Raw genomic sequence first — 19,200 nt, 5'->3', positions numbered from 1 at the left:
GTTGTGAGGGCAGGCAGCGTGCAGAGCCCCTGACCCCTCCGCCTAGGAGCTGCAGGGCCATGCCAGTGGGAGCTGGCGAGGCCCCCACCCCAAGGTAAGGGGAGGCCCCCACCACACGCTGCTCAATCCCCCGCTCCTAGCCCCCTCCCACACACCCAAACTACTGCTGCTGGCCCACGGGCTGCCTGGCTCCAGAAGCCCCTAAGCCAGCATTGGCTGCTGCAGAAGTCATGGAGTTCACAGAAAGTCATGGACTCTGACTTCCGTAACCTACGTGACAGACTCGCAGCCTTACTTATGTCCAGAAGAAGATAAACAAGGAATAAAGAGGATAAAGAGGAAATGGTTTAAAAAAAATCAATCAGCCAGAAAGGATAAAAAGAGCATATATCAATAGACAGATATTGGAAGCAGAAATGGCAACTATGATAAGGAGATGTAAGCTCTTTATCAAACTACTAAATGACTTGGAGATTTTAGCTGCAATGGGGAAAGTCCAATAAAGATAAACAAGGGAAAACCCTTAACTTAGCAGAGCAAAAGATGGACAGAACATTTCCATGGTATCCTTAACAGAACCCCCCCTCCTTCAGGAATAATATTTGACTTTGACAAGGGAGAGAAGATGAAAGTGGATTAATTGAAAGTAGCCATTGTAAGATTAAAGAACAATACATAACCAGGTGAAGATCAAATCACAGAAGAACTGCTTAATGTAAGTGGAGAAGTCAACATCAAAATCCTGCTATGCCTCTTCGAATTTGGCAGGAGGGAAGGAACACACCCCAGAAGAATGAAGAGAGGGATTATAATCAAACTCCCCAAAGGAAGCGATAAGAGTGATTGTAATAAGTAGCATGGGATTTTGCTGCTTTCAATTCCAGGGAAAGCTTTCTGTGTAATCACCCACCTAAATAGAATTAGAGTGGTCATATAGATAACAGACAGAGGACAACCAGATGGTTTTTGCCCAAATCAATATTGTGTAAACCAGAACTTCAACCTGTGCAATATTGTAAAGCAAAGTAACATATGGTAACCGTCAGTAGTCCTGAATTCTGTGAATTTCCAAAAGGTGTTTGATAATGCAGCTAGAGAATCACTGTGGCAGATAATACAAGTCTGTGGAGTCCCCAGTAAAATCATTCAGGTTATAAAAAAAATGGCATCAGAACACTCAATGTGCAGTTCAGATAAACTAAGAGCTAATCAATTGGCTTAATGTTTACACTTGTGTCAGGGAAGCTAGTATCTTGTCCCCATTTTGTTATGTGACAGACCATAAGCATGGCAACAGGTATTAACAGATAGATGGTGAGCTTGGAGACTGATTTGCAGACGATATCTGTCGTATAAATAAATCAGTTGAAGACAAGCAGAAAAACAGATGTTTTTGCAAATTCTGACAAGCAAACTGGTCTTATCAATAAATCAAAGCTGGAAGTTATGAAAATTAATTTACCTGCCGCTGATTGTATCTACTCGGAAGGTAAAGCTTTAAAAACAATTATTAATTTCACTTATCTCAGGTCATTCATGATACTGATGATTATGTTTGACATAAAGTCCAGAATAGAAAAAGTAAGTGCTGTATTTAAAAAAAAACAAAAAACTCAATATTTATGGACATTCAACGTGATTAGCAAAAACACCAAAACTTAAGATCTTTGGAAGCAATGTCCTCAGTATCTTCCTATATAGAGTAGTGTCCTAGGAAAATAGTAAGTCTATGGTATGCAAACTGAATAGCTTTCAATGCAGGTGTCTGCCTAGAATAATCAAAGTAAAATGGACTGATAAAATAAGTAATTAAGAAGTCATAGAAAAGGCACAACTACCTACAACAATACAAGTAGTATAGAAGAAGAGATGGACATATCTGGGACACCTTTTAAGAATACCCAATAATAGGCTACCTAAACAAGGGTTTCTTTGTTGATTCCAGGGATGGAATCAGTGATGGAGAGGCTGACCTAGAGGCACACTCCATAGCATAATAATAAATAAATAATAATAATAAATGTAGTGGCATTATTTCATATCGACAAAAAACACCAGAAAAACCGAGCCCAAGGTAGGGATGATTGGTACCATTTGACTTCTGCGCCTGAGGCCTTGGGAAGAATGATGGAGGACAACTCAGTTGTTCAGTTTCTCATCTCCACATCACATACACAAAAACAATTACAACCAGTACTAACTGACAGTTATTGGTCATCTCTGCAGAGCTGACAAGTACCAAGTGGACACAGATATCATTACATTTAATGTATTTATTTAGATTTAAACAATAAAAAGATGTCGGTGCAAGAGCCCAATGCATCCTGATGCACAATTTGATGTTAGACCTGTAGGGATCTTTAAATAGAACATCACAGTACACATCACAATGTAACACACACATTCAAGCCCTACATGCTTAAAACACTGCGAGGTTTTATCTGCACAACTCATAATAAAGTCAAGGGGAATTCTGGGGCTGAAATGCTGTGCACCTTTGAAACCGTATCCTTCAATACACATCTATGTAGAGGCATAGGAGGCGGATAATGGGGCAATACTCAAATGCGTATTTAAGTGCAGACAGAAGGACCATACAAAGGAAGGTACACTTCTCCATACAAGCTGAGTGCTACTGCAGATATATGCATGCACAAAGCTTTGCATAAAGTATTTCAAGCTATGAATCACAAACCACATCACTGTTCAACATCATGACTACTGCTCTGACAATGAAGATTAAACAAATCCACGCTCCCAGAATTAGATTGAAAACCCTGACCGTGCCCCTCCTTGGGAAGCAGCACCCAGAAGGCTATTCCAGATCTGAGAAGCATAGAAAATGAAGGGGTGTAAACGAACAGCTAACTACTACCCAACAAAAAAGTCTTGTTTCACTTGATTTCAAAAAGTGGTATAGGCGGTAAGAACTGTACAAGGATCTAGAACCAAGGTATATTTTGAAAAGCTGATGAGTCTGGATAGAGAGGGGAGTTTCTGTTCAGTTCCTGTTGAACAACGATCCACACCACAAAGCCACCAGCAAATAATTGTTTCAGCAATCTCAGCAGAGGGGCCGAATGACTGAAGAGACATGGAGATTTAGCTACCTTGTTCCCAGCAGAAGTGGTTCCTCCAGAACAAGGTACAAGGTTCAGGTACACCATAAAGCTGGTATGGGGGACCTTACAGTGCCTGTGTCAATGCTGTATCTGTTCAAGGGGTAAATGGAGGATTTGATTACTAGAATTGTTACTCCAACACTTTTCACCAGTACTAAACTAATTCAGAAAGGACAGGTTCTGTTTACATAATCCCCCCTAAATTTCAGAAGTATAACTAATTAAATGTGAGCATCAAAAAACAAATCTAGCTGAAAATTTGGTATTTGCCTTCTGGGTAACCTATCAAGTAGATGAAGCTAAGGACACATGCAGTGCATTTTCCCCTGTCACAGTAAGATCCCTTTTGAAGTTCACTTCCAGCTGAACACCAAACACACACCTATGTTGTACAGGAACTGCTGCATAGATAGCCTGCAAGTAAGTGCTCACTATTTGTCAGTAAGAAATATTTCATCTTCAGCAGTGTTAAGGGGAGGAGAAAGAGGGTCTGTCAGAGAAGTCCCACATTGCTAAAGAGTGGGTTACATATATGTAACCCAAACTATGAGAAGAGTCAAAATCTAATTGTAGCCCATAGACTTGTAATCTTTAGGAATGTGATCTTTCCCACTTGTTCAGGATTCAATTTTCTTCTTTTGACACTGACCATATTTCCAGCAGAACTAATGACTTTCAGAATGACATTAGAGGATGACTAGCCAAATTGTTTATGATCCTACTCCTATAAAAAGGAATCCTGTTATGATATAGTCATTTTCTTTTGCAAGAACCGTTCACTGCAGTAGTTGAATGCATGCTTGTCTCTTCTGACATTTCACTTTCAGTTTAATAACACTAGCAACCACTGTCAAAGTCACAAAATCCGCTTGCTTATTTGGGTAGACAGGTGGACCTATACCATCTTCAAATGGTGTTATTTACAAATGTGGGAAGTGACATGTTTATTTAAAGTGATTTTCATAAACTGACATTTTTGTGATATGATCTCACACCAAACACCCAATAAAAAGGCAGGACTGTACATTAACCTACCTTCTGGACCACGGCTTAAAGTAGTGTCCCAGAAAAAAAATGCAGCTATAGGGCAGTGTCTAACTGCTGTGGAAGAACTGGTATTTTCCATACACAAATATTTTATTTTGCAGGTACACGAGCAGGCAGATTATACCTCACCTATTATTATGCCTTCTGCAGCACTGAAAAATGTGCTGAAATTCACAAATGTTTTAATAGGTTTCAGATGTAAACATATGAAAATACAGTCGGTGTGTTTACAATTCTGTTTTCCTGCACCCTACTTTCAGATAGGACACATCTGTTGCAGAAGTAATAGACCAAAAATTTAACTAATGTACAGCTTGTGACACTGGAAAACCAGCTAACCTGTGTATGACCCATGACAACAAGAGGCATTACAATTGTATCAGGACAATTCACTTGTATGTGAATATCAAAGATATACTAGACCAGCAATCACTAACCCATTCATTTTAGTAATAGAAATCAAGGGTAGATGCTAAATGTGTTTGTATTTGTATCCTGTTAGAAATTTACCAGTGTAACCAAATTAGCTTTTAGATGCTAAATCCTTTTCAGGTCTTAATTGCCTTACATTAGGTATGCAACTACGTTCTGTTAACCTTAAGGTCAAAGATGTGAGATACTGCAGGAAACTAATAATATTATCTATGTCTTCAGTTTATCTTTCCCTGTTATCATTAATGACTGGCTGTTGCCTTCTGAGTATGAACTAGATTACCTGTGTATGCATAAAAACAATGAGGAGTCCGGTGGCACCTTAAAGACTAACAGATTTATTTGGGCATGAAAAAAACCCCACTTCTTCAGATGCATGGAGTGAAAATTACAGATACAGGTGTAAATATACTGGCAATGCCCCTCTGCCATGTACCCTTCTGCAATGCACAGTGCATGTACTCTGAACACCCCTCTGCCATGTACACTGGCCAAACTGGGCAGTCTCTATGTAAAAGGATAAATTGACACAAATCAGACATCAGGAATGGTAACGTACAAAAGCCAGTAGGAGAACACTTCAATCTCCCTGGACATTCAATAACAGATTTAAAAGTAGCCATTCTTCGAAGACAAACTGCAGAGCTACAATGCATTTGCAAACTTAACAACATTAATTTGGGCTTGAATAGGGACTGGGAGTCGCTGGCTCACTACAAAAGCAATTTTCCCTTTCTTGGTATTGACACCTCCTCCTCAATTATTGGGAGTGGACCCATCCACCCTGACTGAATTGGCCTTGTCAGCTCTGGTTCTCCACTTGTAAGGTAACTCCCTTCTCTTCATGTGCCAGTATATTTATGTCTGTATCTGTAATATTCACTCCATGTGTAACTTTAGCACCCTCGTGGCCAAGATGGAGTCTGCTCTGCAGGCAGCTCTGGCCAAGAGACTGCGCGCGCAGGAATGCAGCAGGAAAAATTCCCTCCTCCCCAGGGGCACCTGTTCCAAACCCCCCGAGTGAACACACACATCCACAGGAAAAGTAAAATGGATATAATAAAGGGAGATATTTATTTACAGAGGGATGAGAGGAGAAAACAAGGGGAAGTATAGGGGGAGCAGTAGAAAAAGGTTGCATCCAAACCAAGGCCCCGTGGCAGCACAGTCTGAAAGGGCAGACACCGAGCAATGTGTCTGAGCACAGAGTTCCAGTTCAGTGCTGAGTCTTGGGTGCTCCTGGTCGTCTTCAGTGCCAGTGAACTTTGCCCAACAAACCCCTCCGGTGCCCTCTTCTGCCGCTCTCTGCAAAGCCACACAGAGCAACAACCTCCCCACTTAACTAACTAGGAGCCTCCCTCCCTATTCCCAGTGCAGAGTCACAAGCCCCAGTACTCACAGCCCCATGCAACTCTGGGAGGCAGTTATACTGGGTCCAGCTCCAGCCTGTCCTTTTTGGGTGATTCCTCCCTGGCACAGTGCTCCTCCTGGCTCCTGTCCTGCGGTGTCCCTGACTGGCTGCCCTGTCCTTCCCAGACTTCAGGCAGGTTCTCTGGGTTTCACTTTCTGTCCAGGGCTTCCCGGCTGCAGCCCTTCTTTCTCCCGGCTCCCCAGCCACACACCCCAGTTTCCCTCCTTTCTCTCACTGCTCCCCCTCCCCACAAGGAAAAAAGACTTAAAGGGGCCATACTCTCTAAACCCCAAGGGATTACACATGCATCTGAAGAAGTGTGGGGGGTTACCCACGAAAGCTTATGCTGAAATAAATCTGTTAGTCCAGTGGTTCTCAAACTTTTGTACTGATGACCCCTTTCACATAGCAAGCCTCTGAGTGTGACCCCACTTATAAATTAAAAGCACTTTTTAATATATTTAACACCATTATAAATGCTGGAGCCAAAGCCAAGTTTAGGGTGGAGGCTGACAACTTGCAACCCCCCATGTAATAACTTTGCGATCGCCTGAGGGGTCCCAACCCCCAGTTTGAGAACCCGTGTTAGTCTTTAAGGTGCCACCAGACTCCTCGCCGTTTTTGTGGATATAGACTAAACATGGCTACCCCTCGGATACTGTATGCATAGGAAATTTAATGTTAACTTCAAAGTGGTGGGTCAGTGGGTGCTCAACGTAGAAGAATCCTCACTCACATGCTATGCTCAAAACAGTTGACCACCTGCTTCAGCTATAAAAGTGAAACCTAAGGTCTGATCTTGCATCTCTAGTCTGCTGAAGTCTACAAAGGGAAAGATTCAAACTGTAGGACTAGAATCTCCATGTAGTTACCCTGGAAAATGCAAGGAAAGACTCTAACAGACTCTACATCTAAGCTGCATTTGAATTCTAACCTTTTGGGATGATTCCAGAGAGACTTTTGTAAGCCAGCAGACACATCCATCACTGCTACAAATCTGCTACAAGGACCTTGCAAGCATTTGTAATGTATATAATATCTTAATCATTCAATAATGCTCTTCTTTTCTTAATAAATCTTTAGTTAATTTACTATCAGGATTGGCTGACCGCGTGATATTTGGGTAAGATCTGAAGTACATATTGACCGGGGGGATTAAGTGTCTGATCCTTTGGGATCACTAGAACCTCACGTACGATGAATTGGGTTTTCAGTAACTTCTCACTATATTAGATCAATTTGTCTGGATGAGAACCAAGGGCTGGAATACCTAAATGGAGCTCTGTTTGGCTTCTTGTTAACCAGTGTGCTGCTATAAAAACTCTCTTGTTACTGGCTTGTTACTGACCCTAATTATAGAATAAACCACTTGTTTGGGGGGGATTGTCTGCCCTGAGGTGGCTCTCTCAGTATGGTCCATTCCAAGCACCTGGTCACATAGCCCTTACTTTTCAAATTGGACTTTTGATGTGTGATGGATACTGCATCTGCCATTGAATAAAAGAACATTTAGTTCCATCTCCCACACATACCAAAAAGCAATTCATCCCAAATGCAAAACCCTGATGGTGACATCACATTCTTTAGCATCAACAGTTTTGACGCACCTTAATGTTAATGGATTCATTTGGAAAGTGATTCAGCTTTGACATTGTTGAAGTCACTATTGAGGTTTTGAGTGAAAGTCCTAACTCACTCATTCACTCTCTCTGTCTCACACACACACACCCCATTCCTCCTGGTGTCCTTCCCAAGTATCACCAACACCTGGTAAGCCTAATGAGACTCATCCATTTGCTGCAGGAAGAAGGGTTTAGGGTGAAATGGCATTGGGGAAAGTTGACTGGGGGGCATAAATATAGGGACTCCCCATTCAGGAGACTGAGCCCTTCTCTGCATCCGACAGCCAGGGCCAGTGGTGAACAACAATGACAACTTCTGCTAAAAGTATTCCCAAGTATTGTCAACATTTAATACCGTGACCCAGTTTTGTTCTCTACCACTGTAAGATGCAACAATTATTACAAAGTGCCCTGAATCTTCTCCTCTACTGGAAATCTTGTCTGACCATACTACCACTGTATGACTGTGTCCCTTTGTAATGCCTACACCACATATTGAGGGTTTATGAGTCTGCTCCTTTAGCTCAAATACTAGAAAATCATGCTTTAAATGAAGACCCAAGTTTCATTCTCCTGCAGATAACCACCTAACTCACCAGACTGAATCATCATAGAAATAAGCCTACATTCCCTAGTACAATGCAGAATAGGCATCTGATAGGGTAGAATTGCCCTACTGGTTTTGTTATGCTTTCCTTGGCAACTTATAGAATTCAGGGGTCCTAACGGATTGTATTAAAATTGTTCTCCAGCCTCTAAAAGGCAGCAGGTGATAAACAGTAACTGCCTGGAGGTGAAAATAAGAAGTTAATACGCAACATGTTAGCTTCACATTCTAGGAGTTCTGTGCTTTAGTAGATTCAATCATTTAAATGTCATAACCAGATTTGCATTCCAACATAATGACTTGATGGCAGTTTTGAAGGATTTAGTATTTTCAGTACTGTGGAATGTCTTTATCTTCCTTCCTTATTAGGATTAGCGATGAATGGTAACGCAGACTATGTCCTGTTCTGATGTTAAAGAGGAGAAGTCCAAGAACCGTGGCACAGGTGAGCAAGGAACCCAGTAGAAGTCAATCACAGTTCAAGTCTCTGACTCTACACTTGATTGGTAACTAACCATGAGGATTATTCAATCCACTTTAGTGCTAATCTCTGAGGGATACATTGTGCCTTCTACTTGTACAAGTGTTGCTGAGGTAGGTACAATGAACCACTTTGCACTCTTGAGAACTTTAATCCCTGAACTCCAGGGATAGCAGGGAGAGCTCTCTCATGATACCCTAGGGGATGCATACAAGCCTGAATGGGTGGAGGGAAGTGGGACCAAAGCTTTGATCTTCCTGCTCCTCCATGCTAGCCCAGCAACACCAGCTAGGCACAGGTAGAGGGGGCTCACTATAACATCCTAATGGATGGTTCCTTTAAGATGGCACCCTAAAGCACTGGGGGATTTTGGAGCTCCCCCTAGAATTGAGAGTTTCTGCCCATCGAGGTTTCAGTAAAATCAATTTAAAAACCATGCAAGTCTGTAATTCGTAAAGATGCATCTTGTATATGGATGTGTCATATAAAGCTGAGGCAATGATTATCTAATTACAGGTGCAGATGCTTTAACAGGAGAGCCAACCAAGAGCTTATTGCCTGTAAACAGCAATCAGTTCTGGTGTGTGAGGTTCCTGTTACGCCAAACACAGAGAAAGCATAAAGCAGCAAACCACATCAGCAGGAGCAGACACTCATGGTACAAGGGTAGAAGATGGCTGGACAGTGGGAATCCCATCATGCATCCCTTTCATGCCCTGTAAAATAGCAAAGAGCAACAACCCCACACTGGCACCAACATAAGCTGCACTCTTATGTGCAGAAAGGGGCAACGCTATTTTTGACACCGGTTTCAGAGAAAAACATCCTGCAATATAATGCATAGGATTCGGCCATGATCAGCTCTCCCTTTCAGAAGGCTATGGACACCTTTTCTAGAAAGCATGTGAAAGTGCAGAAGAATCATGTATCACACACAACACTCCTAGTCCCTTATTGCTCAGGCTCAGGGTAGATGATATTTAGTCTTTGAGAAGGGTTCTATATAATTTTTGCTCTATCTGCCAACTTAACAATGAGCAACAGGTGAGGTAACCAGACTTCAGATACTGCTAAGTAGGTTTAATGCAAACTTTTTGGCTAAAGAATCATTGTTCACATCAGTATGACTGCGGAATCATCAATAATTAGCACATGATAAACATATAGTATTAGAAACCAATTAACAGCCATACCAGTCAATTAAAAAAATTCAGAGCCAAATTCTGCCTTTGGATTTATCCATGCAACCCACGCTAGATAAATCTACATAGGATGGTATATCACAATGACACTAAACAATGGTGACACACAAATCCCTACAAAGCAGACCTGAAAAAGAAGTCACACGCAAAATGTAAGAAGAGTCAAAAAGATAAACTACTGCTCCACTGCTCCCTAATACTGCTTCTGTCAAGTAAATGAAAATCCAGACAGACATGCCTCAAAGTGAATTGATCCTCAGAGCCTAACTGGGTCTCTGGCATTCATGTTGCATCTCTGCTCATTTAGAAATATATAATAAATTAGTCTTAATTAATTATTAGTTGATCTAACTGTAAAAGTAAAATGGAGTGTAAACTACTGAAGAACAATTAATCAAGACACAGATGCCCTAGGGAGCATGTATAAATTATTACAATCCCTGAGAAATAATCAAATTGGTAGTGAATTTGATGGTGAAACATGAATTTAATTATGTCTCTGATCTGAACTACAGTAGCAGAAGATAGAAAACGATCATGGTATCAGTCAATGAACGAAGAATGCAAGGCCTTACTCCTTAGAAGAAAAATATGGGGAAAAGTTATTAAGTTATTTGAATCACAAACTTGTTGGCCTTCAAATGTAACCCCACATGGAGTTTGCCAGCTTCTGGAATTCTGGACTGAGCCTCTAGGGGCCCCTACCCTATGAATTACGATAATAACAGCTACCAGAGTCCTCTGACATTTCCCAGCCCACTTGGTGTAACAGATGGCAACAAAATGGAATAGAAACTACTGCTGAGGCCAATAGGGAGGCTACTGCATGGGTTGATATGGACAACCAGTATACTGGCCCAGCGATGAACCAGGGCTTTTCAGCCCCTCAGGGTATGTCTACAGTGCATCTGGGAGCGAGCCTCCCAGCCTGGGGCCATGGATTTGTGTTAGCAAGGCTCACGCTAGTGCACTAGAAATAGCAGTGTGGATGTTGCTTTGTTGTTGCAGCTCCAGAAAGCTTGAGAGCCTGAGTTCCAGCCAAAGCCCCTGTGTCTATACAGCTATTTTCAGTGCACTAGCATGAGCCCTGTGAGCACAAGTCTGTCTACCCAGGCTGGGAGGCTCACTTCCAGATGCAGTGCAGACATACCCCCGGGGGAGGGGCCAGCCTAGCTGAAAGAGAAAGAGGCTCATTTTAGAGTTTTGAATTTGAGAGCTGAGAGAGAAGCAGAACATCTCAGGGAGCCCCCGATTAACTCCCCTTCCCACAAAGGCAGTCTTTGAACTGCGGTGGGATCTGGTGCATCAGGCAGTTCCAGCCCTGAGGAGACCAGTGTTCAGAGAGGCAGAGAACTGACCAGGCAAAGACTACCAAGAGCCAGCTGAAATTTGCACAGGACTCCAGACCATGGAGCCAGGAGAGGACCCTGCCCCACCCAGGGGAAACCCACTGTAAGAGGTTTTGTTTAAGCCAGCCAGCATTTGCAGTGCTGCCGCACTCATCTCCAGCCTGGCAAAGGGGCAGGGAGGGAGCTGGGGAAGAGCTGTGATTGAAGGGAGGTGGGAAATTTGTGGATGTTTTAGTACTTAGTTAACCATAACCCTTTCCTTCCTCGGATCCTATTTTCCTGCTCCCAATAAAAATCTCCCTTTGTAATATTGTTGGTTTTGGGTGTGTCATTTCTTTGATGGGATTTGTGTTAATGTATTTTTGTTGTTTCATATGTACTGGTTTAATATTCCTTGCCATCAATGGTAGCATTATTCATTTCCCCAGTGGGTAGCACCCCTTGTGTCTCGGGCACAGGGAAGAGTCACCTTGCATGGAGCCACCAAGCGTCACAAAAAAGAGCCAGGGACCGGGTTGTGGGTGGTGATGTGTAGTGGTCGAAGCAGGCATCAGGCAGCCAGAGATTGGAGCCCGGGGCAGAGTTGGAGTCAGGAGGTGGAGTTTAGGATCAGTGCCAGAGTCAGAGGTCAGAGCCGAAGTCAGAAGTCAGGAATCAGAGCTGAGAGTAAGAACCGGGTCACTGGGAGTGAGGCAAGACGGGTGCAGGGCTGGGGCCAAGGCTGGAACAAAGCGGGAAACTGCTTCGAGCAGCTGCTCCACTGCCACGACTGCTGGCTTCAGAGCTGATCTTCCGACTCTTCCAGCCAATCAGGTGGTGTAGCCAATTAGGCAGCCTACTACAGGCTAGCTGCACTTGACAGTTTTCCCAGAGACTGGCTCTGCTGCAGGCTCCGATTCCTGACACATCCATGGGAGGAGAAGGGAGAAGCAACTCCAAGTAGCAAGCACCAGGGAGGAGACTCATGCCACATTGGGGGTGGGCTACAGAAATACAACACCACAGCATGACCAGAATGTCCTTCGCAGACAGTCTGCTCAATTTAAACGTATCATACAGATGAACTTTTTAAACTCAATGGCAGGGAACAGTCTAGCTGTAGCAGTGATCAGTACCCATGGAAATTTGGTGTAGGAGTTGAAAACAGTCCTATAGCATTATAAATCCACTACCTTCTTCTCCAAATTTCCCTCAAGACCCACTTCACACTACAGCACTACAAAAAAAACTGGTAGTTAATGATGGCTAGATTGAGGGGCAAAAGGGGACATCTGCAACTAATTCTTCATTATAAAAATTATAAAATGCAGACGCATAAACAAATTGTATGTTTGATTGTATTGCCCTTCCCTCTCCGTTTTCATGTTACTTGTCCTTTTAGGACCAGGGCTGAACTTTCATGTGTGTTTGTACAGCACCTAGCACTGTGGGTCCCTGATCTTGGTTGGGTCCTCTGAGCACAACTGCAATATAAATAACAGTGCTAGAGCTGTCTGAAATGTGCTTCATAGTAGGATACCCTTTGTATTCATGTTGCCACTCTGGCTCTAGTAAATAAATCCATTTATTCATGTCTGAATATCAGTGACATGATAGTAGAATATTCTAAAACCTTCACGATCCATCACTAACTTTGAGCACTCAGCAGCTGATCTTCCAGTGATCTGCTGCACACCATCCACCCATTTCATCACTGGTCATCCCCTACTACGATGACCCTCCACCGTTTCTTCTATAGTAATTTTCTCCAGGGCATTTCCATCTCTGCACCTAGCATAGCCAAAGTACATAAGTTTATGTCTGCCGATTTCCAACATCAGGGTCTGCTTCTCTCCAACAATATTTCTAACATAGGTACTTGTCTTTTTTTCTATTCAGGAGATACGCAGGAGTCTTTGTCAGCACTGCATCTCAAAAGCTTTAATTCAAACTGTGGGTCTAGCTATGGCTAAATACATCAAATCCCAAGCTTATGGGCCAGATTTTGATCTCACGGGCACCAAGGTAATTCCCCTGACGCCCAAAGAGTTAAATCAATGTAAAAGTAGTTTAGGTGAGAGGGGAATCAGATCTTAGGAGTCTTCCAAGCTGCTCGTTCTCTGCCACTCCTATCTCCATGGCTAACACCATGACCAAAAAGTTCAACTGAAATTTTATTGGGTTTCTATTCAGGTTAAGAGGATTGTTAAAGAAACAGAAAAGAACATGAACGCATTATTGGCATACCTTCAAATGGTGTAATTTACACCCTTAAGTCTGTATATTACTATTCAAACTTTCTAACACTTCCTGGTTATTAATCTGGGTCTCACACAGCTTTCCAGCACCCTTGCCAGAGATCCAGTGTCTCTTCAGTTGTTGCTGCAATTCTCCAATTCCCACTACAAAACATTTCTGTCAATGACATCTTATGTCCTTATGCAATGGGCCAAGAGACACTAATGCTAAGATGAGGAAAAACAATTTGAAATGCCAGAAGGCCAAGCTACTTATGCAGAAGTTTGCTTACCACTGGCAGCTACAATACAGGATGAATATAGAAGAGGGGTTCTCAAACTGGGGGTCGGGACCCCTTAGGGGGTTGCGAGGTTATTACATGGAGGGGGTCGCAAGCTGTCCGTCTCCACCCCAAACACTGCTTTGCATCCAGCATTTCTAATGGTATTAAATATATTAAAAGGTGTTTTTAAATTTATAAGAGGGGTTGCATTCGAAGGCTTGTGAAAGGGGTCACCAGTACAAAAGTTTGAGAACTACTGATATAGGACATCATTTTAAAGATTAATGCAGGAACATCTTAGTGGGTTTTTTTAGTGGATACCACATGTGAGGGGATGAAGCTATTGGGAAATGCACTGAATCCATAAAAGGATTTATTTTATAAAGTGGACTACAGAATGAAAACAAAAGTCAATTATCCATGATGGAATTTCCCATACTTAGAATGGAAGTTACTTAAAATTTACCATGTTATGTGAATTACCAGTGAGAAATTACACAAAGGGACCTAGAAAAATTGAAACCATGAGGAGAAATTAAAAGATTCAGTATGGAAATTTTCTCCCTGTTACACTATCTCTAATATATTTGTAACAATACAAAAGCCTTTCAGATTCTGGATTCCTATGCCTAGCACTATGTTTTGTGTCCATAAATTTTTTCCTACAACTCTTAATTATGCAGTCTTGTTTGGGTGGCTTCCTCCCCTTTCCAAGTCTCACTACACTAGCCACTTCTTGTTTCTGGCAGTCGTCCTTTCTTCTCTTCCCCCACTCCCCACCTGAGAAGCCTTTATTGCGGTATGTTTAGAGTGTTCTGCCTTTTTCCACAGTCAAGATTTGAATAATTCCTCCCATTTCATTCTGTTCAATAGAAATTTTAAGTGCTTTTTTTGAAATCTAATCCCTCTGTAGTGCTAGCTTTTATTAACCCTTTGATACTCTGTTAAAATCAAGTAGCTTGTGAACACTCCTTATCGTGCCTCTATTTGCCTCACATTTTCAATCCGTTCCTCCTGATCAGTAGCAAGTCAGTCCAAGATGATTTCTCTTGCGGCTGCATTTTTTAGCTCATGGATTATAACCCTTTCCTGTGTGTAACTCAGGATACTTGCTGATGGTGTATGTTTGGTTGTAACCAACACCCAACAGACATCTGGGTATTTTAATTCCCCCCAGGAGTCCAGTATCCTGTGGTTTCAAGTACTTGGAGAATCGGTCCCTGAATGCATCCTTAATTCTCCTCCAATTGTGTGGCATGATTTACTTGTCCTAGCATTTAAGCCCTGGACATAACTGCTGGAACATTTCTTTATAAACCTATGCTTACATTAGATTCTAAAGAGTTATATATATTTTTCCTTGATATTACTCAATTATTTCTCCTGAGAGCTACCCTTTGGCTGGTACTTTTAGTTTCCAAGGATGTTGGCTCCTCATTAATCCCTTCACATTCTCTCTCTTCAGTCACTACCAGCTCCCCCTAAGCCTCCTCATGCTCCCCAGCTTCTTCTCCTTATTTTAAAGGCATTTTCCTTCTCCCCCATCATTCTTCTCTCTCCTCTATCTTCAAATCTGCTACCTATGCACAAGCTCCTCTTCCTCCATCCTTCCTATCCCCCCCAAGTTTCCTCTGCCTTTACTGTCCAACCACTTTCGCTGTTCTCTCTACCTCCAGACTCCTGCCTGTCCTTACTGTCTGCTCCTTCCACACCATGGCTCTGCACTTCTCCTACCATCCTCCACCTCAAATTTATCAGCTTGTGCTACCTCTTCCCCCAACCTCCTCATTTCCCAGGCTCTTTACTCTCCTCTTGACACATCCAAGTCTTTGAATCTCACTTTAGTACCTTTCCACAAAGCTTCCTGCCCTACCCACTGCTCCACAATACCCATCTGTCTCAAACACCTTACACTGTCCTCCTCCCAATTGCTCTGTAAAACCTCCCTCCCTCTCCCTGAATATTCCCTCTACTTCCAAATCTCCAATCTCTCCTCTTTCCCAAACCCATATTATCTCAAACTTCTCACCAAACTCTGCCCAACCTCCATATCCTTCAGTCAACCTTCCCCTCTTTCTGCACTTCACTTTTTCAGCATCTTTTCCCAAACTCTTCCTCATTCTCTCAAATATCCACTTCTCTCCTCAAACCCCTCTTCTCCCCTCCCTACCTCAAAACCTCTTCTTATTCCCATACCTCCTCCTCTTTCCACATCCCTTTGGTCACCTCCTCCCAAAGGCCATTCTCTCCCCTAGTTATTCCACTCACCGTTTTTCCTCCCTCCCCAGATTCCCGTCTTTACTCTTTTAAGGTCCCAATAACTCTGTGCCCTAAGGTTTCACTAAAACTTTCATTTGTGATGTTGCTTTGCTCCATCCCCTTCTTCACATCCTCCTTGCCTCCCTCAGTCACTCTGACATTCTCTCCCTCAGTTGGTCTACTATAGTACCTCCAACCTCCCCCTTTGCTCTGCCTTACCTTCCTACTCCTCTAGATCCCTATATCTTCCCCCTCTTTCTCTGCCTTCCCCTGCCCCGCAGTTCACCTCCCATAAATTACCCATGGTACCTGCCTCCAAGTCCCCCTTGAACAGCACCCCTTCACTTTTTCCCTGATAGGGGTCTGCTCAGCAATTCTGCATGAAGCTGCAGCCACTGTTCTTTGCTTTCTGCTGTGCTACCTCCCCTCCTCCTTCACAGATGAATGAAATATGAGTGGGGATGTGTGGAGAGACAGATATTTCTGTCTCCTCTCCCTCCTGGACTGAAAGTTGGGAGTGCCCTATTCTCCATAGTTACACCCTTGGATCCTAGCATTCATTCTATGCACAGAAATCGATTCAACCTGAAGATATGAGACCAAGTTCTCGATCCATTTTCTACATTTATCAATGCCAAGAGTAGCTCCTGTCAGGTGAGTAATGACCGCCTATGCATTTAAATGTGAAAGTTAAACTCTACCAACTCGGTTGAGAATATCTGAATGAAAAAAGCATGACGACCAGGCAGAGAAGTGCTGTCGAAGAGCAGCTGTCAGCACTGTATGAGGGAAAACATCTATCTGTAAAGATTTGAATGGGGCTGGAGAATTTCAGCACCTCTGACACCTGGACAGAGATTAGAAAATTAACATTTCATTGACACAACCTTCCTAGCTTGGATACTAGGATTACTTAGGGATTCTAATTACAACTGCAACTAATTGTTAGTAAACAGCTAAAAAACCTGGATGTCTTAATGTTGCTCTCTAAATTAAAACACTCAAAAGCTGCTTTTAGCAGTCTCAAAAGACTGTAGCACATGATGCTACCAGCCTGTTAAATACCACAATCATGACAAATGGCATGAAGAGTTAGCAATTTTCATTTCAAAATAAACTGTCAGGTACACACACATTCATCTCATCTGTTTGTCTAAATCTAACTTTCACTCTCAGATGCAAAAAACAATGTTCCCAAATGCCACCACTACACTGCTGTTCTTTATTCACAGTTTAAGCAGTTTGAAAAACAATCCAAACAGGTTATATTACAACTCTTCTGGGGAGGAATGTAGAGCAATACTCACCCAGGATGTTTCCAATGAGAGCCACAATGAATACAACAATATACCCTGCAATCAGGACCCATTCATATTCTTTGGGATGTAAATATTCCTTCCAAAGGTATCGCAGAAATTCCTCATCATCGTAGTCAACAGAGGGGATTGAAAAACGCTCCTGAGTATCATTCAGTTCTGGAACAGAAGACCAGTTCCTACAAGAAGGGGGATCATCCAGTTTGGTCTCAGACATCACTGGTTGTAGCTTGGGTCTGGATCAAAACCTCTCAGTACTTCAAGCTTCTGTGAAGCCCATCCATTTACACTGGTGATGTGTAATGAAAAGAAGAAAAAGAATGAAAAAAGTTAGAGCCAATGATGACCAAGGCTTTTACTCTGCAACTTCTCCTACTACCTTTGCAGCTTCCCAGCAAAGATGCACATACAGCAGCTCTGGGAGAGGGAATGAGGACTTGGCATCAGAGGCTGCAGTGACACAGGAGCCGGTACAGCATATGCTTACAAATGCATCATTCTGGCACAGAATCTGCAATACACAGTAAATCCTTGGGGGGAGAAGGAGAAGCGGGCAGTTTGCTTCCAAATGTGAGAGTATATGTGATCCAACCTGTAAGCAAGAGTGCACTTGCCTCACTGCCCGTATATACAAGTGTGCTCATGCAATGTGTGTCTCACATTTAGGAATCCTTAGACATACATTTACACCTGTCCTTGATGCTCCAAAACTGCCCTCCCTAGCTCCACAGACCCTTCCTTATGCTACTGTCCCTCCTCTCATGCCCCTTTCTGTGACCCCAGTTTTCTTTCTTCCCAAGTTTCCCTAGCAGTCTGCTCTCTGTACCCCCACCACGTCTCCCCTGTCCTGTTCCAGCTTTAAACTTCAATTTTGGAGGAAAAAGAGCAGCAGCAGATGAGATGGAATCGGGGGAGCTATTGAAATCAGTGGCTGGTGACTCGGAAAGCCCTTCAAGTCCTGCTGGGTAAGCGGCTAAAGTAGATGTGGAAATCTTCTTTGCATAGTGTCCCAATGGGTGCTCTACTTCAGAGGCACATGTGTTCCTGCATCTTTGATCTGAGATTTTGATAGCAGTGCCCGTTCAGCCTGTGCATGCAATCCTACATATCCTCATGCCTCATACCAAGGATATATAGGATTGCACAAGTGAACCACCCTCAACTGCCTTCAGCCTGAGATGGAATGTTGATCATGCCTACTTCCCTTTTGCCTAGTCATAGTTAGTTTAGTTGGGATTTGTTGTTTCTACCTTTTGAGGGTTTGTTCTGGACGTTTTTACTATCTGGGGTACCCTGGGATCCCCATGCTTAAAGCGCTGTTTTTCCTGATAGGAGGCTATCCCAGCTAGCGTTGGACACCTTTGGTGTTTAGGAGACATACACATACCGGTTAAGTGTAAGATCTGCTCCCCATTCAACAGCAGATTTCATAAACAGGGAAATAAAGTCAAACCATTGACGATGGAGCAAGCTCTAGGATTGGCTTCTGATCCAGGATCCAAGGACCCCCCTGGCCACCAGCATCTGAGCATATATAGTGCTCAGTCTACCTCCAGATCCTGTTCACCAAGACCCTTGAGAGATATGTAGACTGGTACCCTATCCACCTCTAGGTCTCAGTCACAAAAGCATTGGGAGATGTGGCACCTATGTCCATGCTGGAAGTACCAAAAGCCCAGTACTCTAAGTGTATGGGTACCAACAAAAGGAGCAGGCATGATCTATCTCCTTCCAAGAAGTCTGGATTGCTGATTGTGAAGAAGGTTCTGGAGACATCAGGTACCAAAGGGAGTAATAGTGAGGCTCCAAGTGATTCTAGTACTGGGAAAATGTGTAAGGCTCTCCAAGAGCC

At 42.9% G+C, this 19,200-nt stretch overlaps 1 protein-coding gene across 1 annotated transcript in view; it reads right to left on the bottom strand.

The window, feature by feature from the left end:
* HCRTR2 (hypocretin receptor 2) overlaps positions 1 to 17,565 on the bottom strand; it is a 61,087-nt gene extending 43,522 nt beyond the window's left edge. Inside the window, exon 1 of the mRNA XM_073335119.1 lies at positions 17,340 to 17,565. Within this exon, the coding sequence (XP_073191220.1) occupies positions 17,340 to 17,565 (226 nt within the window). The remainder of the gene's footprint in view (positions 1 to 17,339) is intronic.
* Positions 17,566 to 19,200: the final 1,635 nt, after the last annotated feature.

Source organism: Lepidochelys kempii, chromosome 3 (genome assembly GCF_965140265.1).
Source record: "Lepidochelys kempii isolate rLepKem1 chromosome 3, rLepKem1.hap2, whole genome shotgun sequence".
Taxonomy (NCBI): Eukaryota; Metazoa; Chordata; order Testudines; family Cheloniidae; genus Lepidochelys; species Lepidochelys kempii.
Note: the sequence above shows the minus strand (reverse complement) of the source record. Positions and strands in the feature narration are given on the sequence as shown.